The sequence below is a fragment of the Miniopterus natalensis genome, chromosome 1 (assembly GCF_054644295.1).
Source record: "Miniopterus natalensis isolate mMinNat1 chromosome 1, mMinNat1.hap1, whole genome shotgun sequence".
In the NCBI taxonomy this organism is placed as follows: Eukaryota; Metazoa; Chordata; class Mammalia; order Chiroptera; family Miniopteridae; genus Miniopterus; species Miniopterus natalensis.
This window is the reverse complement of record NC_142081.1, coordinates 197,693,080-197,720,250: the sequence shown is the minus strand read 5'-3', so window position 1 is coordinate 197,720,250 and position 27,171 is coordinate 197,693,080. Positions and strand designations below refer to the sequence as shown.

Genomic DNA, 27,171 nt, shown 5'->3' with positions numbered 1-27,171 from the left:
AACTAAGAGCAGTGTATGGTAAGTAGTCATGTTCTAAGGCAGTATTTTCCCCTAACAAAGGTGAATTTTCACCTTAACTATGCCGGTCTGTCCTCTTTTGCATCTGAGATAACACACCTGATTAACATGCCTTTGCAAAACAAAGTAATTTCCCCTTTCTCCTGGCCCTCAGTGCACCCGGACCACAATCCTCTCATTGTTATTATGTTGTTGTTGTTTTTTTAAAACATATCTTTATTGATTCCAGAGAGAGGAAAGGAGAGGGAGAGAGAGAGAGAGAGAAACATCAATGATGAGAGAGTCACTGATCGGCTGCAGCCCGCAACCCGGGCATGTGCCCTGACCGGGAATCGAACCCCCATCTCCTGGATCCTAGGTCGACGCTCAAGTGCTGAGCCCCGCCCGGCCGGGCTGTTACCTTGTTAACTGTTGACTGTTAACCATCCAGTACCCACCTCTGTAAGAGAAATATATGTCTTTCATTTTACTTTTTATCCAATCCCAGAGGGCCCCCTCCGCTCCCCACTTTGCTCTCTCCCACCTCTCCTCTGTAATATATAAAATAAAGTGCAAAACTGCCATTCTCTGGAGCATTATTTCAACCTGTTGAGATTTTGGCTCCCTAGCATATGTGTCGACAGTTTGGCCCAAATAAACTCACAAAAAGTTCTTCACAGGCTTGAATGTTTTCTTACGTTGACAGCCTGAGTTACTTGCTGGCCTGTCTCTGCCTCCTGTGGGCCCTTAGGAGCCCGCGCAGGAAACGACCTTTACGGGACCAACGACCATCAAGGTAGCAACCGTGCCTGAGTGTCCCTGGCAGACCCTGAGCTCAGGCCTGGACTCGCCTCTAATTCTTTTGAGAGCCCTGCTGCAAGATGGGGGGCAACTGTCTTGTCTTCTAGGCATGAACATTACGGCTCAAAGAGCAAGCGACGTCAGACAGAGTTAGGCCGGCGGACCCGAGCCTATGCAGGCTCTCCTGTGTGTCATTTGTGCCTAACACAGTGCCTGGCAAAGGAGGACAATACGAGCAATAAACTAACACAGAAGTTGCCATTTACCAAGCAGGCTGGGGTCCCCAGATGCGGAGCCTGAGGGGCACTCGAGGGCGCGTGGCTTCTTCGGAAGTGAGGAGGGACTGAGTAACCACTGTCCTAGGTTGTCCTGGACCAAGGGGTTTTTCTGGGATGTAGGACTTACAGAGACAGTCCTGGGCAAGCTGGGATGAGTTGGTCACCCTAGACAGGGAAGGTGACGGTTGAATTGTGACCCTCCCCACGGGTGTCTGTGAGTGCTGCAGTCCCAACCCCTGGCGCCTGTGACTGTGGCACTGTGTGGGAACAGTCTTTGCAGATGGGATCAAGTTAACATGAGGTCATGCTGGACTGTGCTGGGCCTGAGAGCCAATCACTAGTGTCCTTATAAAATGAGACAGAGAGCCCTGGCCAGCGAGGCTCGGTTGGTTGAGCGTGATCCTTGCACCAAGAGGCTGTGGGTTCAGTTCCTGGGCAGGGCACATGCCCGGGTTCCAGGCTCCATGCCCAGTAGGGGTCGTGCAGGAGGCAGCGGATCCATGATGTTTCTCTCTCATCAATGTCTCCATCTCTCTACCCATCTCCTCTAAAAATCAATAAAAGCATATCTTTTAAAAAAAGGGGCAGAGAAACATACACAGGGGGTGTGGATGATGGAGGCAGAGATTAGAGCGATGCAGCTACAAGCCAAGGAAAGCTGAACACCTCCAACCAGCGAGAAGGGCGTGGACGGGTCCTTCCCTCAGCCTCCAGAAGGAGCCAATCCTGCCCACGCCTTGGTTTTGTACTTCTAGCTTCCAGAGGTAGGAAAGAATACATTTCTATTGTTATAAACCTGTGATTTTCAACCTTTTTCATCTCATGGCACATGTAAACTAACTACTAAAATTCTGTGGCGCACCAAAAATATATTTTTTGCCGATCTTAAAATAAAACAGGTATAATTTTGATTCATTCCTACCGACCGCTATTGTGTCGGCTGTTGTCATTTTTTTTATTTGGCAATCTAAGGGAAAATCTAAGGGTTTTGGCCAAAGCACGCTTCTCCCTTCCATAGGCCAACAGCGTGAGTTTCCTGAGGAGAGAGGCCCAGCCTCTGCTCTGTGACTCGCCCCTCACTCAGAGGGGACCCGCGGGAAGGGACCCCGGTCAGCCGTACCTGGATGAACGGGAAGAGGAGCCCCACGGCGAAGTTGGAGAGCCAGTTGACGGTGCCTGCCACGATGAAGGCTGCCGGCCGCTGGGACTGCTGGAAGAACTCGCCGGTCAGGACGAAGGGGATGCCGCCTGCAGCCAGGTAGGGGGCAGAATTAATCACCCCAGAAGGAGGCCGTGCAGCTTCACCCCACACGGCAGGGGACGCGCCCTGGGGAGAGCCACTCTGCCCCCGCGAGCGACGGCCTCGGAGGGGGCGCTGGAGGCAGCCTGGGACTCCTAGCGGCATAAAAGTGTCCTTGACCTGCCTCATCCCACCAAGGGCTTCGTCACCCTCTCGGCTCCCCAAATGCCCTCTGAACCAAGCTGCCCGCCCCAGCTCAAGACTACATGTGTCAATTTTTCCTTCTTTAGGTCGAGAGTAGGAGGGGGGATGGAGAGAAACGTCAGTGAGAGACGCATCGGTTGGTTGCCTCCTGCATGCGCCCCAACCGGGCTTCCAGTGCGAACATTTCACATGACCGCACTCATCCTCGAGGTCAACCAGCGTCACAGCCAGGGCCAACTCGAGCCTGTGCCTCTCCGGAGCTTTCACCTTATCACCCCACTCTGCTGCCGTAAGCCTTGGACTCCACACATCAAAAATGACTCGGAGCAGACGGGCCCACACCGCCAACTGACTGTGAGCCCCCTCCCCCGGGCAGGCAGCCCCCAACCCCCGTCTGCCTGGCATCTTTGGCACATAGTAGGCACTCCATCAATATTTCTTACTTGAACGAAACACTCAAAATCTGATTTTGAAAAGATTTGATGTGCTGTTTCCTACAAAGAAAGAGGACTCTCCACATCTTTAAGCTACCTGCCAAGGTGCGTAAGAGCAGTGGTCACCAGAAATGTGCTGAGAGCAGCCCGTAGGTCACGGGTGCCCAGATTGCCGTGTCACACGGAGAAATGTGCTGAGAGCAGCCCGTAGGTCACGGGTGCCCAGATTGCCGTGTCACACGGAGAAATGGGCTGAGAGCAGCCCGTAGGTCACGGGTGCCCAGATTGCCGTGTCACACGGAGAAATGGGCTGAGAGCAGCCCGTAGGTCACGGGTGCCCAGATTGCCGTGTCACACGGAGGAATGTGCTGAGAGCAGCCCGTAGGTCACGGGTGCCCAGATTGCCGTGTCACACGGAGGAATGTGCTGAGAGCAGCCCGTAGGTCCCGGGCGCCCAGGTTGCCGCGCCTGGAAGCGTCAGCATCACACCCAGCTGGGCCCGCAGCTCAGGTCAGGCCAGGCTTGAAAGCGGCTCGCCTGGCACTGGCTGTGGGGCCCGCGGTGAGCGCCTTCTCGTTTCGTGTCTCGGTTTCTCCATTTGTAAAACGGAGACCAATCACACAGGCTTTTGGTGAGAGTCACAGGACTTAATACGTGACACAGAGTGGACACTTGATAAAATGAACTGTTATTTAGATATGAGGAAAGAGGTGAGGAAGTGAGGGAGACGGGGGGTGGGGAGAAAGAGAGAGAGACGTGCCCCAAAGTACACAGTAAGAGATGGAGCCAAGTAGGTTTGGGTCTTGAGCTTATGCTTATTTTCAAAACACCAAGTTGGACCCTGGCCGGGTAGCTCAGTTGGGTAGAGCATCGTCTCAATACAACTAGGATACAGGTTTGATGCCCGGCCAGGGCACATATAAGAAGCAACCAATGGTGCATAAATAAGTGGACCAACAAACCAATGCCTGTCTGTCTGTCTGTCTGTCTCTCTCTTTCTCTCTCTCAAATCAATTAAGAACCAAACCAGCAAGTATGAGAATGGTTCTCCACCAGGAGTGCTTCTGTCAGGAGGCATTTTTGGTTCTCACTCTAAAAGGAGATGCCACTGGCAGCTCGTGGGGAGAGCCTGGGGATGCTGTTCAACATTGTACAATGTACAGGATTATCTGGCCCCAATTACCACCAGGAGTGCTGAGGGTGAGAAGCCCTGTTCTAGAATTTTCTCCAGCAAGGTGCGTCCTATATTGAAATCTGCCTTAATAAGGAAGGAAGTTAGAGTTCACCCAGCACCTTCTGTGCCAGGCATGGTGAGTGCTGCTCAACAGGTCCCGGTGGATAACAAGGTGGAGGCTGTTGGTCCCAGGTAGCAGCTGGGGAAAGCTAAGTGACTTTCCGGGGATGTCACAGGAACAGGAGTGGCCCCCTGCTCTGACCCACGCCCAGGCCTCTCCCTGGGTGCCATGTGGCAGGGGCGAGTACCCTACTCTTTCCTGAACATAAAAGAGGGGAGTGACTGCTGGATCCCCATCTGACGGTCTTTGGAGATCTGCCAGCCCCGGGTCCCTGCAGTGATGCTGGTTTGCAGGAATCTGGTCCCAGGGCCCGTGCTTTGCCATCTCAGCAAACAGAGCAGTTCAGAGCATGTGGCTCCACGGTGAAGATGTGACTCAGAGACTGAGGCAGGGCCTGCTGAGAGCCTCGCCTGGGGCCCCCTGCCTCCAGCCAGGGCTTTCAGGAGGGTGGGAGGGACTCGGCCCAGCCCTTGCTCTGATACTAACTGTGATATGTGGGGCCAATTACTTACTCTCTGAGCCCCAGTTTCCTTATCTGTGAAACTGGTGCACTGACCCAACAGGATGATGGATGTTAAAGTGGCTGCTTATTACTGTTGTATTATTACTACTACTGTTATTATTATTATTATTTTATTTAAAGACTCATCTCAGAGCAGCTCTCCGAGGACATCTGGGGCACACAGGCTCCAGTCTGTTATCCACACAGCAGCCAACACTATCATTTGAAATAGAAGTCAGGTTAGGACAGTACTCGGAGTAACCCATCGACGGCTTCCCACTGCCCCTGGGCTGAACAGCTACACTCACTACGGTTGCAGGGTGGGCTTCCTCCCCACTCTCTGACTTGAGCTCCCTTCTGCCCTGCTTGTCTCCCACCAGCCACATGCCTCCCCGCTCGTCCTAGAACCTCACCCACGCTCCTGTCCCTTGTCACAGGTGCTTGTGGAGCTCCTAAAACACAGCCAGTCTGAGCCAAGATGTTTGCTAAGTGTAACCTGTACACCGATTCCAAGGATGCCCTATAAAAAAGAAATTTAAAGTACCCATGCACACACCTCATATAATGATAACATGCAAAAATGGTCGTTTTGGATATAGGACTGAACACAGTATCTTATTAAAAGGAATTTTGCCTGCCTCTTTTTTACTTTTTGAATGTGGCTACCTACCAGAACATCTAGAATTCTGCATGTGACTTGAATTATATTTCTAGTGGGCAGCCTGTCATAGACTGTGCTTGGTGGGTTCTGGGCTCAGCTCTTCCCTCTGCCTGGGAGGGTCCCCTTGGTGTCTGAGGCTGTGCCTGACTTGGTGTAGATCTTTGTTCAAGCGTCACCTGCACCAGGAGGCCTTTTCCTTACAACCTCAGTTAAAGTGCGCCCCCTACTGTTCTGTCCTGTCTCTTCATCTCCTTGCGTTGGTCCCCTCTCCCCATGGGACTTACAATGAGCTGGCTTTATATTTATATAACTTGTGGCCATGCCTAACTCCCTCTCTAAGAGCATAAGCTCTGTGGGGGGGGGGCTCCCAACATCTGGGTCACAGCTGGGCACAGAGCAGGACCTCACAGATGCTAGAAATACAGGAATGAACAAAACAGATAAAAATCTTTAAGAAAGAAAAAAGCCACACTCTTTTGTCCCTTCCCTGTCCTGAGTGGTGATGAGAGCTGGGAGGCTTCCTGATCCAGGACCTTTATTTTCAATCACTGCAACTACATCTGTGAAGACCTTGTTTCTAAACGAGGTCACATTCTGAGGTTCCAGGTAGACATGAACCTTGGGGGGACACTATTCACAGCCCACCGTAGCTTAGAGCACAAACACTGCCATCCCATTGACTTCAGGGCCCTCTGCCCGGTGTGGCCTCCTGGAGCCTCACCTCCCTCCCCTGTAAACGGGGAACATGCCGCTCTGCCGAGAGGGGATCCTGTGAGGGACAAGGGACAGAGCTTGGGCGGAGTACCCAGCACAGAACCTGAAGTGCCAGCCAGATACAAAGCTGCTCACCCGGTCCCACTGCCGTCATTACCGCGGCCTCTACTGCTGCCCTGAGGGCCTGTGCGGGGCAGCGAGGGTCGGGTCGGCGCCCAGCCTGGAGGCTCACCTGCCTCAGGCGTCTGGGCAGTCACGGAGCTGGCCGCTAAGTCTGGGAGCTCCCACAGACAGGAAAGTGGTCTGGGCTGGGCTGGCTGCTTAGGAACCACCCAGCAAATGTGTTAAAACACCATTGCTGTTGCCTCCGCAGCAGCCTGGGTGGGACACAGTGGCACGGGGGGTGTGACCACAGAAGGGGGCTTCTGAAGTGTAGCCACCCGGCTGGAATCAGAACTCCTAGTCTGGCCCAGCCTCTCATTTCACTGATGGGGACACTGAGACCCAGAATGGGACAAGGACTTGCCGCAGATCTTGACATACTTGCCATGAGGCTCCAAGACCATCCATAGGCCATCTCTCTCGAGCCCCACAACCTTCCTGGGGGTTACCTGGGGCAGTGGGGTGGGGTGACCCCTTGTTTGGGCTGGGAATTAGGGCTCAGAGACGTGACCCATGAAGGTCATGCGGTCAGCTGAAGATCAATTCACCCAAAGCCAAAGATGACAAATGCATTCAGAGGGAAACTCATGACTCAGAGACGCCCAACCTGTGGATGTGCAAGGTCCCCTGGCTCCCGGAGCCTTTGCTCCCAGGACTCCGTTCCCTAAACACAGGAATCAAATAAAGTAAGATAAGTGTGTTGACATATCCTTGCCATCCCAACCCTGTTGCTGGTTATGTGAATCTCTGGAACCAGGTGAATTTGGAGAGGGAGGACGACGCTAGTCTATTGTGGATGTGAACACACTTTATGCCACTCAGCTATGCCTCCCGACCCCCAGCAGCCTCTGCTAAGACCACAGGGAACCCAGACAGAACTAAAAGAGGAAAATTCTTCAAAATCCTTCACTTCTGCAGATAAAACGGACAACACAGAAATTTATAAAAGCCGTTACAACCATTCTTTTCTGAACAAAATTCTGTACATTCTTGATAGATAGCCAAAAGAAAGAAGACAAATTCAGCAAATTGTTTTTCTCTATGATCTGTTTCAGCAATCTGACCATTCAGTGTTGTTGACTTTGGATGAATTAACTTGCAGTAAATTGTTTTGCTTTCTGCACAGCCAATAGGTGAAGGGATGGACTGGGGGAAGTTAGCGTCATATGTTGAGACCGTCAAAACAATGAGGGTCTCTTGACATTTCCCTCTAGCCTGCCTTCCCATTGTAATTTGTCTGATTATCAAACACCCCTCAAATTATCCCAGCTGGAGTGTGCCATATGTTCCCACTGGGAGCCCTGACCCCAACTGTTACTTAAGATGGCTCCCCTGAGGACAGAGACTGTGTGGGGTGTATGTGTGCATGTGTGTGTGTGTGTGCACCATTGTATCCCTAGGCATAGAAGGATGCCTGATCCATGTAATTATATGGATACCTGCACTCAATAGTTATTTGTGAGGTGAGTGAATAAATGAATGCATGACATATATTCCTCTCTAAAATGAGAGTCCATAATTGTCACCCCTTTGCCTACTCTATGGTTATAACTTCTGGGGAGACTGTAAAATAGCCACAGTTCTTTGCAGCCCCTCACATAAGAAATAAAGTCTCTTTCTCCACCCCCTTCAGTCTGGGCTGGACTTGTGATTTGTTTTGGCCAAAAGAATGAAGCAAAAGTGGCCTTGAGTTTCAGGCCTGAGCTTCAGGAGGTTTTGCACACTTCTTCTCTTGCAGCTTTGTCACCATCATGTAAACAAGCCCAGGCTAGCCTGATGAGTGGTGGAAAATATGTGGCTAGGTCACCCCCCCGCTCGATGACATATCAGTGGTTGAGGCCACCTTGGCCTAGCTGGCACCCAGCCAAATGCAGACATGAGTTGAGATCAGCAGAGCCCACAACACTACCATGTTGATCCATAGACTTGGGAGCAATAATATATGGTCATTGTTTAATCCGCTAGGTTTGGGGGTTATTTGTTACGCAGTGATAGCTAACTAATACAAAAGCCTTAACTATCTCCTTGAATTCACACTTGCTAAACCTCTCCCATCTTCCATGTTTTACCTCCAATTTACTCCCTACACTATGGACTTTTTAAACACCAGTCTGATGTCACGTTCCAGCCTAAAATTCTTTAGAGGTGGCTGACTTCCATGAGGACAAAGTCCAGTTATTTCAGCCTGCAAGGCCATGGTTATCTGGAATTGCTTTCCCTGCATCTTTGATACCATTGTAATTAGCTAGTTATTAATAAGAGGAAGAAGACAGAGGGGATGGTCAGGCATTATAGGCATGTCATTTGGGCCGCTTCACCAAACTCGTGTGTTTGGCTCACGGCTCCCACAGCTGTGAATTGTTGCTGGGTTGTTGTATGTTATCACTAATGTGTCTTTGGGCAGCATATTGCCCACCATCTGTGGGATGGAAATGAAGGCAGTCACTGAACTCAGATGGCTGGGAACTCTCTCTTCCCCCTCCATTCCCAATCAGGAATGGGCCCCTCCCCGAGCCCCCGACTTCCAGTGAAAAGCCCCACTGTGGTGGTGCTGTGAGGCCCTGGGCCACCTGGTGGAGGGGGAGGGGAGTGCCTCACCTGGGCCGCTGCAGAAGGACGCAATGATGGCCAGGATGCAGACGATGCTCAGGTAAGGGATCCAGGGGGCCTGGTCCTGTGCAAGAGCAGCAAGGGGCAGATGAGGAGTCAGGGGAGGTGAGGACTTGGGTTCCCACCCCAGCTCCTCCTTCATCCATCTACGTGCCTCAGACAGGTTGCTTTACACCTCTGAGCCCCAGTTTCAGCATCTGGAAAATGGTGATAATGACAACCCCTATGCCATTCCAGCTGCCTATTTTATAGACACCAGGAGCAGCGAGGTTGACTGGCTTGCGAAAAGTTTTGTGGCAAGAAAGTGGGACAGCCGGGATTCCCACCCAGGCAGTCTGACCCTAGAGCCCCTGCTGCTACCACCAGCCAATGATGTGACAACTGTGCAAGTGCCTCCTTCAGAGCCGGACGTCTTAGGACTCATCTGGTGCAATCTTTTCTATTCCATAGATGGGTAAACAGAGGCTCAGTGAAGGGATTCATCTCACCCAAGATCACACAGCTCATCAGGTCTTTCGTCTCCCAGGCCAGGGACCAATCACAAAACCCTCCTCCTCAGCAGCTTCACACCCCCGGGGAAGCCACATTGCAAGAGGTGTCTGCAGACAGTGCCACCTTCCCAGGCCAAAGGCCCTGGCACTGAAGCCGGAAGCCAGCTCCAAGCTGACTTCCTCAGGGGGCGACAGGCATGTGCTCTCACCTGCAGTGTCAGCGTGACGGTGAGGATCCCAAAGAAGAGGGTCATCAGCCCAAAGCCGCCAATGAGGAGGGGTCTCCGCCCCAGGCGCTCGATGACCAAGCCCTAGGTCAGGGTCAGAGAGAGCCCATTACCACTCTACTTCCAGCAGCAAGGAAGGGGGGCGCGGGGCTGGGAACCTGCACGGGGTCGTGGTTAAAGGATGGCTTTGACCTGGGACAGGCCGGTGACTTTCTCCACAGCCACACCTGACAGGCAACAACCTTTATGGGAGAGGAGGAAAGAAGAAAGCCACAGTTCTTGAGCACCTGCCATGCGCTCACTCAGTCACCTTTCCTCTGAGTCTCCCTAGTTAGGGGCATGGGCTTATCTGCTGGGAAGTCTGGAAGAGGGGCTGAAAGGAGGGGTTGTCGTAGCCCTCACCCCCTTTGGAGTCATGCTCTCTCTACTCCTCTATCGCCCATGGTGTAGATTTTAGAGGGATGACTCCCAAGGCGGGGGCCCGGGGGCGGGCGTGGGCAGAGAAGGTCCTGCAGTTTTCTGCTCTGCCTGGGCCTCAGTTTCACTCTGGGGTGATCCCAGCAAGTCCAGGTGACTGCAGCCCTGGAAACCCTGCCCCAGCCCACTTCCTGCGGCTGTGGGACTGTCACTGATCTCCATTCGCAGCCCCTGTATCTGCCTTTCTGTTGGGCCAGGGCAGGGCTCTTCACTGAGCTCCTTCAAATGCCCATGACCCTGAAGAACAGTGATTGTAGCCAAGTTTCAGAGACAGGCCGCCCTGGGTCTTATATCCTGGGTCTCCCACTTTCCAGATGGGTGACCTCTGGCATGGGACTTCCCTTCCCAGAGCCCCGGGCCCCTGCCTGTACAAGGAGGGCTGAACACCCGCCAGCAAGGCTGTCCGGAGGGCACGTGTGTGTTAAATGAGAGACTGTGTTCAACACACACTCTAGACTACGTCAGGTGCCAACACAGGCCCTGTAGTTTCCCATCATTTTCTTTCCAGACTGTGCTGTTCTGCTGATCAATGTAAAAAATTAACAATAACGACTGGGGCAGGGGGTGGTGGTGGCTGTATTTGTAACCCAAGACAAGAATTTTATAAAACTTCCAGACTGTGGAATATTGAAGGACTTCCCCTCTAATAAAAAGACTGTGAATGTTTGGAGAAGGAGACCAAACGCCAGTCTCAACACTTTCATGGAACCCGTTTTTAAAAGCATCTTGTTAAAATGCCTCGTTAAGAGCAAGGAGCAAAATTAAGTGTCCTGTTGAGACGGAGCCAGAAGTGCGGCTGGAAGCCCCCCGTTCGCAGGGGCGTCGCTCTTCCCTGCACGAACCAGGGGGCCAGAGTGCAGAGGAACCAACGGCTCTGTCAAGAACCATGAAGTGACATCAAGAACAACGTCACTGTGACTCGAACCCTCTGCCCTTCCCTTTGGAGAGGAGCCCCATGGGGCACCGCGAGTGCTTTGCCCAGCATCGCAGGGCCAGGAAGGTGCAGAGCCGCAGGCCAATCGGTGCAGCCTCACTGCGAGACCCGGGCAGTTTCTGCTGGATTCTGCCCCCCCCACATGTTTATTTTGCACATTGGGGGTTAATAATGTCTTGGAGGCTGTGGCTCATTATTAAAGCCACCCTCTGTGTTACACGACCGGCTGGATTGTCCTTTCTCTTTCCCTTTGCCTTGCAGCCACCTGCCTCTCTGGGCTGGGAAGATGGGAGCTTGTGGCCTAGACATTGCTGAGGTCATAGTCACAGGCCTTAGGCTCACAGGGACGCTGGCCTGGATTCCCAGGGGATATGTCCCTCTTCAGAGGGGGCGCAGCAGCTCTGTCATTCGTGAAGAGGTGAGAGTTCAAAGGAGGAAGTTTTTAGTTGTTTAAAGGAAGGCAATAGGGGAACAAAATAGAGAAGAAGATTCTCTAGCCCAGCCGGTGCGGCTCAGTGGTTGAGTGTCGACCCATGAACCAGGAGGTCACAGTTCATTCCTGGTCAGGGCACATGCCTGGGTTGTGGGCTCGATCCCCAGGAGGGGGCGTGAGGGAGGCAGCCGGTCGGCGCTTCTCTCTCATCATTTCTATCTTCCTATCCCTCTCCCTGCCTCTCTCTCTCGAAAAAAAAAATAGATAAAAAACCATTTTTTTTAAAAAAAGACTATTCTCTAGATGGGTGAAACGTCAGTGATGAACTACATGATAAGCTCCTAAGATTCAGACACCTTTGGAGTGACAAAGAACACGCTCTGTTAGTGGAGAGCTGGGGTCCCTGCAGCCCTGCTCAATCTCCTGCGTTGTTCTCGGGAATAGCCCTCAGTTTGCTTACGGAGAAGATGGAAGCCAAAGTCTCAATGCCGCCGGTGCTCAGGGTGATGTAGGGGATCTTTTCCGGAGGGATCCCAGCTTTTCCAAAGATACTGTTGGTGTAGAACCAAATCTACAATGCAGGGAAGAAAGGGGAGGGAGTTGGGTCAGTGAGGGCCATCTGTTTCCCGAATTAAAATCAGGCACGTGGTGGTCTCCCAGATTCGCATCTAAATCCAGAGTCACAAGGTGGAGGTACATGGCGTGGCCGGCCACTTGTCTGCTCCCTTCTCCCACATTTCCCCTCCTTCATTACTAACAGAACTCCTGCGTTACCAGGAGCGATATGCCCTCAGCAAAGTGTGGCAATGCCCTATAAACAGAAATGTTAGTGGCACTAAGGAAGTCTCATCAAGGAGGTGTGATCCCATTTTATGCCCTTCCTCCTTTCTGCTGTCGGGATGATGAGTGTGACAGCTGGAGCTCCAGCAGCCCTCTTGGATCATGAGGTGACCTCAGGACAGCGCTGCTGCTAGCCCCTGTGGAAACTTTGTGGGGATTAGAAAGGTCCCTGTTCCACATGACACTTGACTGCCATCCACTGGAAAACTGTCATAATAAATCTACAACAGGTACAATGTCAATGACACTCCAGAGAGTTGTGCAGAGTTCAACCCGAATAACTAGAGCTTTGGCCCTGGGATGGAGCCACCTGTTCAGACGCTGGAGTAAGGAAGCTAAAAGGAGGCTGTGTCCTTACTGACTAGGGTGATTCTATAATTTACTAGTCAAACCTGAACACATTTGAGAGTGTTTGTAATCATTCCAGGACTGCAGGCATCAATCAGAACTCTCCTGGGCAAACCAATATGTGTGGTCTTGGGGCTGCTGCGCCAGCCCCCCCGACGTCCTTCATGGGAGGCAGAAAACCTACATTATTTAGATCACTTGAGGCCAAACCTGACCTTAACAAGACACTCACAGGACATGAGAAATCACTGATTCCAAGTTTGGAGACCTGGCTTCTGGGTCCGATAAGAAGAGCTTACCCGCCTGCCCTACTCTTTACCCCAATCCATTGGTTCCATTGCTGAGGGTCTCTGGGGGCCTTTCACCCCCAGACAGCAGCCTTGTCCTCATACAAAGGCAGTTCTGACACCTGTGTTACTCCTAGCCTGGCAGGAGTTTAACAAATAAAACAAAAAAACAAACCCAAATAACCCAACTGAAAATAGGCAAAGGACTTGAATAGACATTTTTTCCAAAAAAGACATGCAAGTGGCCAACACATATATGAAAAGATGCTCAACATCACTAATCATCAAGAAAATACAAATCAGAACCTCAAGATAGTACCTCACACCTGGGAGAATGGCAATTACTTTTAAAAAACAAATAACAAACGTTGGTGAGGGTGCGGGGAAATTGAAACCCTTGCATCGTGTTGGTAGGAATGGAAACTGGTGCAACCACTACGAAAAACGGTACAAAGGACCCTAAAAAAATTAAAACTAGAGCTACCGTATGACCCAGCAATCCCACTTCTGGGTATTTATCCAAAAGAGTTCAAAGCAGGCTCTCAAAGAGATATTAGGACTCTCCTGTTCAATAAAACATCATTCACGGTAGCCAAGATGTGGAAATAACCTAAATGCTCATCAGGGGGTGAATGGGTAAAAAATGCAGTCCCCACACACAATGGGAAATCATGGGCCTCAAAACGGCAAGAAATGCTGCCACATGTGACAACATGGATGAACCTGCAGGACGTCACCCTAAGTGAAACAACCAGCCGCAGAAGGACAGACACTGCCTGATCCCACTTAAATGAAGTACACAAAATATATACGTATGTATATGAAGCCTATGAGACTCGCGGAAGGGAGGTCGTTGGGGGCAGAGGGCAACGGGAGCTTCTGTTCCATGGGTAGTTTCCGTAGCAGAATATGAATAAGTTCTCCCAGCCTCTGCACAGCACTGTGCCTGTGGTTGATGGCACTGTACTGTACACGCGGACACTTTCCAAGAGGGCAGCTCTCACAATAAAAGAACCCGGGAAAGGCGAGCAACACGAAGGGCGCCCAGTTTGAAGCGGGGCCTCACCCCTGCTGACTCGGGGAGCAGACAAGATGCTTTCCCCTCCATAGGCTCATGCCTCGGAGCCTACAGACACACCCTAGGGGAATTTATAGTTATAAAGGGTATGCAAATCAGAAATTACACCCCAGCGGAGGAGAGAATTCCGCTTAGAAATGTCATGGTTCTCAACCAAAATGTCTCATTAAATACAGATTCTGTATGTGGCTGTTAGGCCTCCAAATCTGAGCTTTAAGAAACAGATATATTCTCTCTTTGCTGTCTCAGAGCAGGGATGGGGGGGGTGCTTTGAGACCCTGGAGCATGACCTTGACCTTGTAAAGAGGAGGCTACAGCAGGGCTTGTCCAAGGTCACGCTCATTCTGTGCAAACGCAGAACTATTTCACCTGGGCTCTTTGGAAGGTCCCCTCTGAGCCCAGCCACACTCCTCCTGAGCTACATGAGTGACCTCAGAGGCACTGGGTGCCTCAGTGCAGTCTCCTCCACACACCCCTGCCAAGTGGTCGGCCGGCCGACTTGCACACCTTCCTGTGTGGGGAGCTCACCACCCACTGTTTCCAGAAGCAATGACAATGATAATGATCTGAAGCGAGCCTCCCTGTCTAATCTTGGAGCCTGCGGGAGAGAAGGGGTGCTGAGCTCCTCAGGGGCTTGGGGAACTCCAGGGAAGGCCGCCTCTTCCCACTTCCCTGCCTGCGTCAGGCCAGCCGAGGAGCCTGACTGATTAAGCCTTGAGATTTTCTCAGGCTGAAGTCGCCCACTGAAGCCAGCCTGGCCACAGCACCTTTACTTAAATCACCTCAATATCTCTCCTGATGACCTCCTAATTGCCATTTGATGAAGAAATATGACTTTCAGTATTCTAGGGATCAGTAGTGATAACGACAGGCAGCATTTATTAAGGGACAAATCTGCCAGCTGCTGCACTGAACACTTCGTGTGGATTCTTTCAGTATTATGTTGTCCCATTTTACAGATGAGGAAACTGGGGATCAGAGTATGCGGTTTCTCAATGGCACAGGGCTGGCGGAGGTGGCAGAGCTGGGACTGGAACCCGGGCACCCAGGGCCCAAGCCCTGACCCCACCCCACCCCCGTCTCCCTCCGGGTCCTCAGTGGTGCGGGACGCTCACCGCGTTGAGACCGCAGAGCTGGTAGCAGGCCATGGTGACAATCACAGTGATGACCTGCCAGCGGACGGAGGGAGTCCTCAGCAGCTCCAGCGCGGACACCAGCTGGATGTTCCTCTGCACGCGGCTCTCCGCCAGGACCTCCTCCACCTCTCGGGACACGTCCTCCTTGCCCAGGAATGTCCGGAAGGCTGCACACAGGGACAAGAGGGGCTTCAGCAGAGAACGGGTTGACTGTGTCTAACGCTGGGCCCCGCAGGGATGGCCCTATTGCCCAGACGCACACCCTGTCAGCGACAGACCTGGCAGGGCTCGGAGACCATGAGTTTAAAAATAGAAAAATAGAGAAGCAAACCCGGCTCGTGTGGCTCAGCTGGCGGAGCATCGTCCCGTGAACAGAAAGGGTGCTGCTTCGATTCCCAGGAGGGGGCGTGCGGGAGGCAGCCCATCGATGATTCTCTCGTCCATGTTTCTCTCTCTCTCCTCCCCCTCCCCCTCCAGTCCACTCTCTAAAAAAATAAATGGAACAAATATCCTTGGGTGAAGATGAACAACAACAAAAAGTAAGAAAAAAGGCCCAGAGCATGCAGTGACTTGCCCAAGGTCACCTCGTCGGCCAGGAGAAGAGTCGGGAGAGAACCAGGATTTCCCGATTGCCCCACAGCAAAGCTGAGTGTGCCCAAGGTTCAAGTCCCATCCCCACCACGGGGTGGATGAACAGTTTGCGATCGTTCCTGCCTCATGTGGCTGCTGTAATAACTGCATGACTTATTTAACACACACTGAATTCACACACAGGAGGCGCTCTTTCGGTAAATAGCATCGAGCACCTCCAGGTGGCCCGCGTGCTCGTCCTCACTGGATGTGTCCGGCCGGAGGTCAGATCGCCACTGGGCCGGGATGCCTGGGAGTCAATTCTATCATCGAAAGGAGGGCCCCAAGGTCCCCTTCCACATAAACCCCTGAAACACAGAAACCTTGGAAAATAATCTCAAAGAGCTAATCCTCCCAGGATTCAGACCAGCCCATGTGATTTATGCCTTTCCCATGCCGAACGCTGCAGATTTCCCGCCTTGGCGAACCTGTCGTTTTTTACCAAGACCTTCACTGCGCAAACCTCCATGGTGGGTGCGGGAAGGTGGGCTGGCTGATTAGCCCCCCGAGGTCATAACAATCAGACCACGTGAGAGACTCTTAAAGGGCAGGTTTGAATAGTCATCTTCCTACTGGGGAAGGTGGCTATGGTGACGGATCCCAGGGACAGTCCCTTGCAGTCGCCGTGGGCGTCATCCTTAAAAACACTGCTCTGAGCCACAGGGCATGAGAAACTGCTCTTCTTAAGTAGGAAAAAAAGCCATTAAACTTCAGATTCGCCAAGAAGCAAGCCCACGAAGCCTCCGGGTGTTATTTCCAGAGTGTACTAAAAACTGCTTCAGGAAGTCTCTTCTGTAGGCTGGGAGCTAACTAACACCTTTCCTGGCATTTATTAAGGATAAAGGGGAGAAGTCGCCAAATGAGTATTGTTTCCACATTAAGCACTAACCCGGTGATTTGCAACCCGTTTGCTGCAAGAATTTTAGCACATGCAGTATCTGACTATTTAATCAAGGGCACTGACCCCTCTTCCCTTAGATTGTCAAATAAAAAATGACAACAGCCAGCCCAACAATAGCCGTCCGGTGTGACTGAGTAAAATCATACCTATTTTTTTGTCAAATGGTTTATTATGTGGCCTTGTTCTGTTAACAGCTAACTGCTATAGGGCCCCTTTCTCCCAGGTTACCAACAGACTGGACAAGCGCCAAACATGGTGCAAGGCAGTGGAATGAGGTTTGTTTATGCTCAGAGGTTCCAGAGCGCCACGGTCAGAGTTCAAATCCAGCGCAGCTCTTTGCTCCGCTCTGATGCTGTCGGGCTACCCCATCCTGTCTTTTTGTCTTACAGTGGAAATAACAATGCGATCTATTTCCCACAGTTGTTGTGAGGGTTTAACCGTCTGATAATATAGGTGAAGTGCTTAGAATGACATAGTCCTCACCCCGGATGAGCTGCTCAGGGGCGTGTCCATCTCCCTGGAGCTGGCCTCCCCCCAAGGGCTGGACCCCCACCCGTGCTCCAGGCTTCTCACCCCCTGCAGGACGCCCGGCACAGTAAATATCCATTGTTTGCTGGATGCCTGGGGTGAAATTAGCCCTTTTATTAGCACAGAAGCAAATTTTAATATTCTCTTTCAACCTAAGGCCATCATCTTTGTTCTTTTTCTAGAGAGCACATCTAATATTTACCATTTTTTGCAGCTCGCCCTCTCCCTCGCTCCCTGCCGTGCTATGAAATACATCTTTCAAACCTTCTTTCTGCCTGGCATTTACTGACACGCGCTGCCCCCTTCAACTGTATTGACTGATGTGTTTCCCAGGAGGTCCGCCCCTCTGGGGCCGAGGGTCAAGGGGCACCCGCCCCACCAGGAGAGAGCGCCGAGGGGCTGCCCTCTCCCAACACCCACAGCCAGGCTGCTTTGGGGACCGGTCCCCTCCCTCCTCAGCCAGTCTTTCTACTGCAGACCTGCTGCCATCTGACCATCAGCCTCCTTCCCTGAAGCCTGACTTCTAGACAGTTGCCTCCTCACGGGCCTCATGGGAAGTCCCCAGGCACTGCCCACTGAGGGTGGTGGGAGGAAGGTCACCCTCCTGTTCCAGTCCTTCTGTCACTTACTGGGTCCCCTGTGGGTTTCTGGGAGAAATAGGGCTCAAGTCGCACCCTACCCCCAAGCTTTGCAGATTGGGTGTATCCAGGCCCCTCTACTAAGAAAGATCTGTTGTTTCCATCACAGTTTCAAAGGCCTCTAGAAACCCAAACCGTGTCACCACACCCTGGGCAGGTCGCTTCACCCCTGGAAGCCTCAGTTTCTATATTTAAACAATGAAGGTAATGATAATGTTCTCTGCTTTCACGTTGTAGAAATGCTGCAAACGAGAACAGGTGTCCGAACCACCCACTGCGAGACAAATATAGGCAAGTATTAATATTTCTTTATGCCATTATATTAAACAAGACTTTAAGTCTCAACTTTTTTCTTGGATATGGACAGTGGTGAAGTTTAGATTAGAGGGACAGGGTCAAGATTTTAAAAAAGACAGAGTTCTTGGTAGTAATGGCAGTAAATTATACTGGATGGATAGACAGATGATAGATAGATAGATAGATAGATAGATAGATAGATAGATAGATAGATGATAGATGCATGACAGATGATAGATGGATAGATAGATGATAGATGATAGATAGATAGATAGATAGATAGATAGATAGATAGATAGATAGATGACAGATGGATAGATAGATGATGGATAGATAGATAGATTAGATAGATAGATAGATAGATAGATAGATGATAGATGGATAGATAGATGGATAGATAGATAGATGATAGATGGATAGATAGATGGATAGATGATAGATAGATGATAGATAGACAGGTGAGGGTCCGAGGCTCAGGAAGGTTAAAAGACTTGCTCAGGGTCAGGCGGCAGGGCGGGAACTGCAGGCGGCGCTGGTTATTGCGGCCCCTCATGCTTACCCGCGACACTGTCAAGTGTGTCTCGTTTTGTGAAACTGAATGACCGGGAACTCGGGAGTTCCTGCTACGTTGTCTGCCTCTAGGCAGTGACTTTGCTGCTGGGGCTCTGCAGAAAAGCCTGTGACTGAGGAGCTGGGCTTGCACCTGCCCCCACCTCGCCTCAGGGAATCAGGAGGGCGACCTACGGCCTCCTGCTTCTCTCCGGCAGGTGGGTCCTGCCTCCCTGGTTCAGGGCCCCAGCCCTGTGCTACTGTGAGGCTGGAGCTCACCCAGTGCTTGCACACTCCCTTTCCTCATGAGTGACCGTTAGGGCAGGAGAACTGGGCAGTAAAGAAGAGACAAGGGCCCCGGCCAGTGTGGCTCAGCGGTAGAGCATTAGCCACGGACCCAAGGGGCGTGGGCTCGATTTCCGATTCCTGGCCCCGGTTGGGATGCTTGCGGGAGGCAACCAGTCGATGCGCCTCTCTCACATCCATGTTTCTCTCTCTCGTCTCCCCTCCTTCCCCTCTACTCTAAGTAAAAAAAATCCTGTGAGGAGTAACAAAAACCAAACAAACCCCTCAAAAACAAACAACAAAAAAGAAGAGAGAAGGAACACAGGGAGGGCCCCCTAGACCTAAGCCACCAAGAAGCCTGCGCTCCCGCCATCTCCATGGCTGGGGCACGTGATGGAGACACCGCAGCCCAGATGTGAGCCGACCTGGGTCCTATCCTGCCCTGCCCTGGCTCTTTCAGGCTCTCAGCGTGACCCCGTGTCCCCTCCTGGGCCGCCCAAGGCAGGCTGCTGGGGAGATGAAATGACTTAGGGTGTCCCGGGGCACCAGGGCCCCATACGCCCTGCAGCGCGATCCTGTGGGGACGCTGGACCCGGGGGAAGGCCAAGGGCCCTACCTTTCTCGGCTCCCGCCTGGTCGTGCTTCTCAAACAGCAGGTAGCGGGGGCTCTCGGGGAAGAAGGGCAGGCTCACCAGCTGGACCACGGCGGGGATGGTGATCACCCCAAACAGGTACGGCCAGGTGCTCTCCTGAAGGGGCGAGAGGGGCAGTGAATGGACGTGACTCCCAGGCATGACACAGCTCCAGCTCTGCGCCAGCGTGACCGCCACCACCAGGCCGAGGGAGGGATCGGACCCTGTTCCGCACAGGCCCAGCGTGTCTGGAACTCTGGTGACCCGCAGGGTAGCTCTGAGAAGGAGCTCAGGGGGCCCGGGGCTGATGGACCCCAAGCCTCCTGGGCAGCGTGGGGAGCCTGAAGGTGCTCTGCTCCTTCGTGGGTGTGTGGCCGCGACCCATTCTCAAGGTCCCTCGGCATCTCCATCTCTTTACTGTGGAATGGGGACAGCCCCAGACACCTGTCAGGCTGCTGTGAGAGCGGGATCAGGTCACACTTTGACTGTGGGCCTTGGCGCACAGTAGGTGCACAGAGAAAACCATTGCTCATGCTGGTGCCACCACCCGATGCCTCCGAGGCTGGTGACATCCTACCCTCTTGCTCCTGTCAGTGAACTGACCGAGGGTGGCAGGGTGGGGGACACAGCTCCCCCGAGGGCGGATCTCTCCACTTCCCAGTGGCTCTGAAAGGCCAGCAGGCGCTGTGAGAGGTGATTCTCAAGAGCCCGCCAGTCACTTCCAGCAGCACCTATCACGCAGCCAGTGCAGCCTGGAGCGGTTAGTATGCTGATGACAGCAGCATTGTGCCCGATTGATTTATTTTTTACCCAGGTTTACAAACAAGCTCTCTCCCGGTGCCCCTGAAAGAAGAGAGTGCCACTGCCAGGCAGTTCCGATGGGGGAAGAAAGGCTGAAAGCAAAGTGCTAGGTGCCAAAGTCCTGACACGTTTCATTTCCTGAGAAAGTCAAAGGGGACAGTGGAGGAGAGAGGGCGACGCGCTCAGGCAAAGGCTTGGCTGCCTCCAGGAGGAGTCCTGCGAGCGTGTCCACAGGACCTGGAGCACGGCTCTCACGGCCGTTTCCCTGGAGGCAGAGCTTCCCCACGGTGTCCTAGGCTCGGCCTACTGACATCCTTGGGAACCACGGTGTCCTAGGCTTGGCCTACTGACATTCTTGGGAACGGAGGCCCTGGGAGAGTGCTGCAAAGTGAGGACCCTGGACCAATGCCTGGGTGTGAGTCCCACCTCTACTACTTACCGGCTCTGGGACCTTGGGGAGGTTACTTAACCTCTCTGTGCCTCGGTATCTTTGAGAGTAAAATGGGTATAAATGTGCACTGCTCGCTGAGTTGTGAGAATTCAACAAAGTGACACATACAATTCTTAGGATGATACCTCTCACATAGGACTCACTCCCAAAACCTCGGCTCTGTTTAGCTTCACTCCAGGCAAGGTGTGTGCTGGACATGGTTCATGCAGCACCTCTTTTCTGCACCTCTTTTCGAGGGAGCTCCCCCCCCCCCCCCCCCGGCTTCCCCAGACAATGCCCCGTCTCAGAGACTTCCTTCGTTCTGTGTCGAACGAAGTAGTCATCCATCTGCTGGTCTTTCCCAGGAACTGAGGTCAGAGGTCTTCTCTCTGTATCATCATGGATCCAACTGCAGGGTCTATGACCTTGAGATGCTCCCTAATGCTCCTTTGCTTCTGAGAACACAAACCCCATACTCACCGGCTCTGATGTGTATGGAGTGGGCGAGATTCAGGCCACCGAGCACACAGTGCTGTGACTTTGGGGGAGGCACCTCTCCTGCCCTCGAGCTCCTCATAGCTAAAAGGAGGGGCCTACATCAGAGCCCCCCAAGGCTCCTGTCCTCATGGGCTTCTGGTCTGATGGGGAATGCTGGCGGCGATGCCTGCGCCGGGCTCGGGCACAGCAGGCCCTGGGCCAGCTCAGCTGTATCTGGTCCGCCAGCGAGGAAGGTTGAAGGGACGCCAGAATAAACTTAATAGCTCTTGAAGTCATGTCATCTGAATTTTACGGAAAGTCTTTGAAGTTCACCTGAACTTTACTGTTGTCTTGAGACAGCCTCAGGGGAGGATGACTCATTCAGCTGCCTCCCAAGTCGGGGGAGAGAACTTCCTGAGCTCCTCTCTGAGGGACAGATGGCTGGTTCTGGAGGTGGCTTTGTCCTGAGGTCCTGCCCTGTGTCTCCTGGGGCCCTGGCAGCCAGGCTGGTATTGCCTCGGAGTGAGGTCTGGAAGGCAGACAGCTCAGCAAAGGCCAGGCAGAGACAGAGCCGTGCACCATCAGAAGTGGGCTCCAAGAGCCCACAGTCCCCATCTCTGTGAACCAAGCTCCACTGAGCCTGTTCCACATGTTAACTCATGGGATCCATGCAACGACCCTGTGAGTTAGATGCTATCTCTATCTCCCCACTCCACAGATGAGAACACTGAGGCACAGAGAGATTAACAAAGTGCTCAAGGTCCTACAGAACGTCATTGTCATCATTACCCCCCTTTTGCACATGAGCAAACTGAGTCCCATAGGAGGTTGGAGAGCTTGCCCAGGGCCCCAGCCAGGATTCAGCCCAGGCAGCGTGGCCCAGACCTTGTTCATATCACCCTGTCCGTCTATTACCAAAGCAGTCTGTCCCAGCACTCCCGCTTCACCGGGATCCACTGCCCAGGGCTGAGAGCACAAAGTCTGGGGTGCTTGGGGGTGCTGCACCCAGGCCCAGCCTGTGATCAGGCTCCGTCTAGTGTCCGCAGTGGGTGGGAGTCCAAGCCCTTATTTGGCCCAGTTTATTTACTCCTTCCTGATGTATTTAGTCATTTGACAATTATTGAGTGCGTGTTGTGTGCCTGGCACTGTTCTAGGTTCTGTCCAGTAGTGAACAAAGCAGACAGGGATCCCTGCCCTCGTGCACCTTGCTTGCATTTAGTGGAGAACTCACACTAAATGCAAGCCTAGATTCTTCCTAGATTCTTAGGAAGGTCAAACATTAGTCTCTTCTCGGACTTGAGTGAAGTCCAGAGAGTTCTGGACCAAAAGCTCAGAAAATAAGAGCTTTCTTGCACTCAGGGGCTCGGTCCACGTGAGAAAAACGTGAGACGGAAAATGACTCCCTGACTGACCCACTGCGCCTGGGCGCTAAGCTTTTTCTGGACACCTTCCCATGCTCCCCATGAACAAGTCAGGACTTCGGTCCTTCTGCAAGGAGGTCACAGGCTTCGGAGCCAGGAAGGTCAGGCTCCGTTGTCTTCTTGCTGTGGTCACTGGGGTAACTGCTAAGCCTCCCAAGACTGAGCTTTTAATCTGTGACTTAGAAAGTAATAATACTGCCTGGCCGGCGTGGCTCAGCGATTGAGTATTGACCTATGAACCAGGAGGTCACGGTTAGATTCCCGGTCAGGGCGCAGGCCCGGTTTGCAGGCTCGATCCCCAGTGGGGGGCATGCAGAAGGCAGCCGACCAATGATTCTCTCATATCATTGATGTTTCTATCTCTCTCTCCCTCTCCCTTCCTCTCTGTGAAATCAATAAAAAACATATTAAAAAAATTAATAATACTTATTTCCAAGTACTGCTGCACGAATTAAATGAGATACTAGCTGTTTCAGTGGTGCACCAGCTTCAGGCACTGCTCCAAGCCCCTGACATATATTCCCTTCTCCAAGCCCAGGAAATAGGTGCCCTTGGAAGAGGGGCCCAGACCGGGCAGCCTGGCCCAGGGACCGCTCGCCCACCACACCGCACTGAGCTGCGGCTGGGGCTGCGCCGGGCCCTTCCCTTCATGTCTCTATTCTAGGATCACATTTCTCACCCTTTTCTAATCTTGTGGGACATTTTTCTGGCATAAGACCCTTTGTATTTTGTGGATTAACACTGGTTTTCGTAACGCAGGGTCTGTATGCTATAATGTCCTGCTGTCCCTACAGGCTGGCCACGAGTGACCTTAGGGTGTTCCCCAAAGGAGAACGGAGGGCTCACTTTCTCTCTATACGACCAAAAACTGTCAATGAATGACCACAGGAAAGCCGCATCTACTTGGAAATGGAAAATGCTGTTCTAAACCAATCGTTCTAAATGTGGCACCAAAAGGACACATTATTTAGAAAACAGTAACACTGAGAAGGCGGCATATTAAAATTTCAGGAATGTTGGCAAACCTGTGTTCAAAGGAAAAACGTCTGCCTACAGTTTTCATCTATGTTCCTCTCTTCTTTAGCATTGCAGGAGAAACAGCTAATTATATGTCTCTAAAAACATCCTTCAGAAGCATAAAATGTCACATAAAACGTCAACCTCCACAACATTTACAACGTGTCTTTGATTAAATTCGTGGCACCAGCATTAATTGCTGCATTTATTTCCCCTCTCCTGCCTCTGGCGGCCGCTTCTGAAGCTTTCTCACCACTTCCCGAAGCCTCCGCATTTCAAAGCCAGGGCCTCATGGAAGTGGTTTTCCTCTCTTTAATTTTCTTACAAGCTCAGTTTTTCTTTCTTTAATTTTTTTTTACAAGCTCGGTTGTCTCTGTCTTTGAAGATAAATGAGAAATAAGATTAATACAGAGAAAATGAAATCCTGACAGTGGAATAACTGTGGATCTCATGTGACCAGAATGTCACAAATCCCCAAAGAGACGAGTGAAAATTTCCCATTTGATGTTCTTTCCTGGACCAGAGCCTGGGGCACGAATCTGAAAGCCAGACTCATGTACCCTCTCAAAAAAATCCAATCTCGTGGGAAAAGACAGACTCCGGGAGTCAGTGGCACACCTCTCAGCTGGTTTGGGTCAGAAGGCGGGCACGGGCACTGTGCCCCTCGGCCAGTGTCATGCTTGTGAGCCCTGCTGTTGCAGGGAGAGCGCACCCGCGCCCGAGAAGCCAGGTCCCCGAGTCCTGCTCTCCAGCTGCTCTGTGACTTGGGCGGTGCACGTCAGTGACCTTGTCCTTTTACCGTCTGCAAAGCTGCTCCTCCAGCAGGGCCCCCATCTTAGCACCCGGGGGCCATTCTACCTGGACAGCCTGCCGAACACCGGGAGGCCTCCTTGACCTCTCCTCCCACAGGCACCGCGTCCCACCGCTCGCTACGCAGCCTCACCTGCCCGTCCCCGCGCCCGCTGCCTCAACCTAATCCGAGCCCCTGGCACCTCTGCGCTGGCTGGGCGCCATCTCCCGGGCATGGCTGGCCATCCAATCCCGTCTTCACTGCTCAAGGCTGCAGCTCCAACATCCAACTCAGTGATCAGCAAACGTGCTGAAGGAGCGAACGGAGAAGACAGAGGCGCAAGAAGGACCTGGGACCTGTACGGACTGAATATTTCTGCCCCTCCAATTTATATGTTAAAATCCTCACCCTCGAGGTCATGGAATTAGGAGGTGCAGCCTTTGGAAGGTGATTAGGTCATGAGGGTGGGGCCCTCATGAATGGGATCAGTGACTTTATGAGAAGAGACGCGAGAGAGGGGATCTTTCCCTGCCCCATGAGCGGACACAGTGAGAAGGTGGCGTCCGTAAGTCAGAAAGAGGGGGCCCTCGCCAGAACCTGACCACGCTGGCACCCTGACCTCTGACTTCCAGTCTCCGGAACCCTGAGGGCTACATTTCCGTTATTTAAAAGCCACCCAGAAGCAGTTCAGACAGAATCCAAACAGCAGAAGTAACGCTGTATTGGTTTACAAAGAGGCCTTGATAAGCAATGAGCGACTGGAAACCCTTTCAAGAAAGAAAACGCTTTCCGTCTACTGAAGCAGACGTTGACTTACTTTCCACCCCCGGAGGCCAGCTGTGCTCTTCATTGACTTTAGATTACATCTTTATGTTTAGGGAGCTGAGGCTGTAATTGTTACATTATTTATTGTCTCTCTCACACACATAACGTTTACTTTTAAAATTTTAAAATAGCTTTAAAAACACAAGGCAAAAGAGTGTCTCTAGCGTAGAACCTCATTGTGGTAAGGAGACATCTCCAGCACGCTCGCATGGACTCTAGAAATCGTCACGCAGGTGACAACCACGAAGGTGACGTGTGAGCTGTTTCTGGTTTTTTTTGCAAAAGTGAAAAATAAACTGTAGTCATAATATTCCAAAAGGGTAGGTAATAAGTGATCAGAAGCAGGTGCCTCTGAGGTGACATGAATTTGCCGAAATATAAAAATATTACACTTGGCCGGCCGGACATGGCTCAGCGGTTGAGCTTCGACCTAGGATCCAGGCGATCGGGGTTCAATTCCTGATCAGGGCACATGCCCGGGTTGTGGGCTCGATCAATGACTCTCTCATCATTGATGTTTCTATCTCTCTCTCTCCCTCTCCTTTCCTCTCTCTGAAATCAATAAAGATATATTTTATAAATAAATAAATAAATAAATAAATAAATAAATAAATAAATAAATAAATAAATAAAAATATTACACTTAATGCTATGGAATTGTACACTCTCAGCTGGTTAAAATGGTAAACCTGTGTCATGTATATTTTGACACAATAAAAACAGTTAGCAAAACATTCCAAAAAATCTACGAAGGATAAATGCCATCCAGCTCCCATTACCCACCCTGCCACCACGTGGCCACCAGGCTTGGTTCCTCGGCTTATAAACTTTCCCTGAATGAGGCAGGAGCTGGCTCCAGGGTGAGTCAGGCTCAGGCCAAAGGGCCCTGGGCCCCCCTGACTAGGCTTTCACTGTAACATCGTGATTTATGAGAAATACATATCTGCTCTTCCATTTCTGGCCCAGAACTCCTGAAACCCAGGGAATTTCCTAAGCGACAGGAGAGATGAAGGTATCAATATTTATAACAGCCCCCTTCAAGCACACCTGAGTTTAGTTAACGAGATGACTTTTGGAAAGCCCCTGAGGATGGGCCAGGCTGGTGGCCAAGGGAACCAACTGGGTGATTTGTGGGTTGGGACTTACAGTCCCATGCCCGACCTCTGGGCCATAATTTAATAAACCATGCCTATGTAATGAAAGCTCCATAAAACCCCAGAGGACAGGGTTTGGAGAGCATCCTGGTTGGGGACACATGGAGATGCAGGGAGAGTGGCACCTGGAGGCCGCGTGGGAGTGTGGCACCCTTCCTCCGCACCCTGCCCTATGCATCTCTGCCAGATGCCTTTCTTGAGTTATGTGGTTTTATAATAAACTGGTGATCCAGTAAGTAAGCTGGTATCCTGACTTTGGTGAGCTGCTCTAGCAAATGAATCCAACCCGGGAAGGAGGCTGTGGGAACCTCTGGTTTATAGCCAGTTCGTCAGAAGCCCAGATGAAACCTGGACTTGCCATTGGTGTCTGAACTGGGGACAGTGTTGTGGAACTGAGCCCCTCACCTGTGGATCTGACACTGTGTCCAGGTGGAGGGTGTCAGATGGAGCTGAATCCCAGGACACCCAGCTGGCATGAGGATGACCCCATACTCCAGACACTCGGTGTCAGTGTCGTCCCCATGCTCCCAGAAGCTGGCACGGTCAGCTCCTGGCCGTGTAAGACGCACCTGCACCCCGGCCTCGGGTCTCAAAGCAGACTGGGTTCTGGTTTCTGCTCCAGAACTAGTTAGTTCCTTCTTTACTAG

The 27,171-nt window shown here is 52.0% G+C and overlaps 1 protein-coding gene across 3 annotated transcripts in view; it reads right to left on the bottom strand.

The window, feature by feature from the left end:
- Positions 1-27,171, bottom strand: part of SLC2A9 (solute carrier family 2 member 9) — a 55,796-nt gene that overhangs the window by 3,890 nt on the left and 24,735 nt on the right. For all 3 annotated transcript variants that reach the window (XM_016203713.2, XM_087817057.1, XM_087817058.1), the window contains 6 exons: positions 19,594-19,726; positions 15,129-15,316; positions 11,921-12,031; positions 9,599-9,700; positions 8,887-8,962; positions 2,197-2,324 (listed from right to left, as the gene is read on the bottom strand). In XM_016203713.2, the coding sequence (XP_016059199.2) occupies positions 2,197-2,324; positions 8,887-8,962; positions 9,599-9,700; positions 11,921-12,031; positions 15,129-15,316; positions 19,594-19,726 (738 nt within the window). The remainder of the gene's footprint in view (positions 1-2,196; positions 2,325-8,886; positions 8,963-9,598; positions 9,701-11,920; positions 12,032-15,128; positions 15,317-19,593; positions 19,727-27,171) is intronic.